The 1,594-nt window shown below is 40.8% G+C and overlaps 1 protein-coding gene across 1 annotated transcript; it reads left to right on the top strand.

The window, feature by feature from the left end:
* Positions 1 to 199: 199 nt before the first annotated feature.
* Positions 200 to 1,582, top strand: LOC106113169 (LIM/homeobox protein Lhx3-like; the record flags this gene model as incomplete). The annotated part of the gene is made up of 3 exons (XM_013305902.1): positions 200 to 357; positions 1,045 to 1,230; positions 1,425 to 1,582. Coding segments are annotated over 3 exons (502 nt in total), but the record flags the coding sequence as incomplete, so codon positions are not given.
* Between the last annotated feature and the right edge of the window lie 12 nt (positions 1,583 to 1,594).

The raw sequence follows: 1,594 nt of genomic DNA on the forward strand, positions 1-1,594 counted from the left end.
AAAACATTAGACAGATTGGGGATTTCTGTTTTATATACTTAATTTTATAGAACATATACTTAATAGAACATTGTAAAAAGGAACGATCGACTGAATGACTATTAGGTTTTCGTTGAATTGAAGTAGCGATTTTCATCTTTTGCCTATCATTTAATTGATTGAAAATTGTATCTTTCTAATACAATTTGACGATACTCAGACGAGCGAAGGAAAAACGATTGAAAAAGGACGCGGGGCGAACGCGGTGGTCACAATACTTCCGCTCCATGAAGAGTTCTGGCGGCGGCTCGCCAAGACATGATCGCCTGCTTGATAAGGACGAGCTTAAAATCGATCTGGATTCCTTCAGCCATCACGGTATGTATTTATGATATTTTTTTTTCGTAGGCGTTGAGCTTCTCTAATACTTAGAGCCCAATCCTCGATTCATTTGTGATATTTTTCAAATAAGTAAATGTCTATCGGGTTTTCCCCTATTCTTACATACATCCATATGATGTTCCTTTGTCATTACCGAATCAATACAATACAATTACAATACCTATTGTAGTTAGCAAAAGTCCCTGTGAAAAATGTTGTAGCAAAAAATATCTCAGTGTTCAGAAACAATATTGTCAAGGCGCTTAAAATATATTAACTTAGTATTGTGTAATATAATATGTGTATTTAACTTACTTTGAAAAATCATGTTTCGTGCAATATTGCAGCTTACGGTAATCCGCTTATAATAAGTGATCACTAAACACTAAATCGCCGCAACATATTTAATCCTCTTTAACTTAAATTGTACGAAACAAGTTTTGCTATAGATAGGATTAAGTAACGAAAACTTCAATAGTTCGTGTGAGAAATATTATACAATGTATACAAAGTCGCGCTAAGCAGTTAACAAACCCAAATATTGATGCGAGAAAAAACAAAAACATGGCAAAATTTACTGTGCCAGCGATTTGACAGGTGTAGAAAATTCTTGAAATAACCTGAAATATTATCTAAATTTTACTATGAAGGTTTGATTTACACTATAGTATAATATGGTTGCAGATCTAAGCAACGATAGCTACAGCACTGTCGCGCTGGGTGGCGAGGAGGGCTCGCCGGCTGGCGGCGGCGCTGCAGGCACAGTCGCGCGGTTCGGAGCTGGCGGTACGCCGCCCTACCTTCGCGCGCATTCGCCGCCCCACGCACATTACCACTACCCCCCGGATCATCTCGTCTACACCAATATTGGTACCGTTTTTAATTACTTGCGTGTCTGAGTAATTCTTAATTCTGTCACGACCTCGACAAAAACAAGAAGATTATTTCGTCTAACTACTTCTTCTAGCTCACAGTCTTTTATGTGTCTTGTCCTGGACAAACACCCTTTTTAAGTACAGTTCATTCAGCTCCTTTTAAAATTTATTATTATTATGAATCTTCAGGTCAAGCGATGAGCGGTGCTGGCATTGGAGGCGCTGGTGGAACATCGGACATGAGTAGCTCATCGTCTCCGGCGGCCGGCGGGTACCCAGACTTCCCCCCGTCGCCGGACTCGTGGTTAGGGGAGCCCCACCACTACTCACCGCGTGGCTTCCCCTAGCGCCGGCCACCG

This window comes from Papilio xuthus, unplaced genomic scaffold (assembly GCF_000836235.2).
Source record: "Papilio xuthus unplaced genomic scaffold, Pxut_1.1 DF828506.1, whole genome shotgun sequence".
NCBI classification, from domain to species: Eukaryota; Metazoa; Arthropoda; class Insecta; order Lepidoptera; family Papilionidae; genus Papilio; species Papilio xuthus.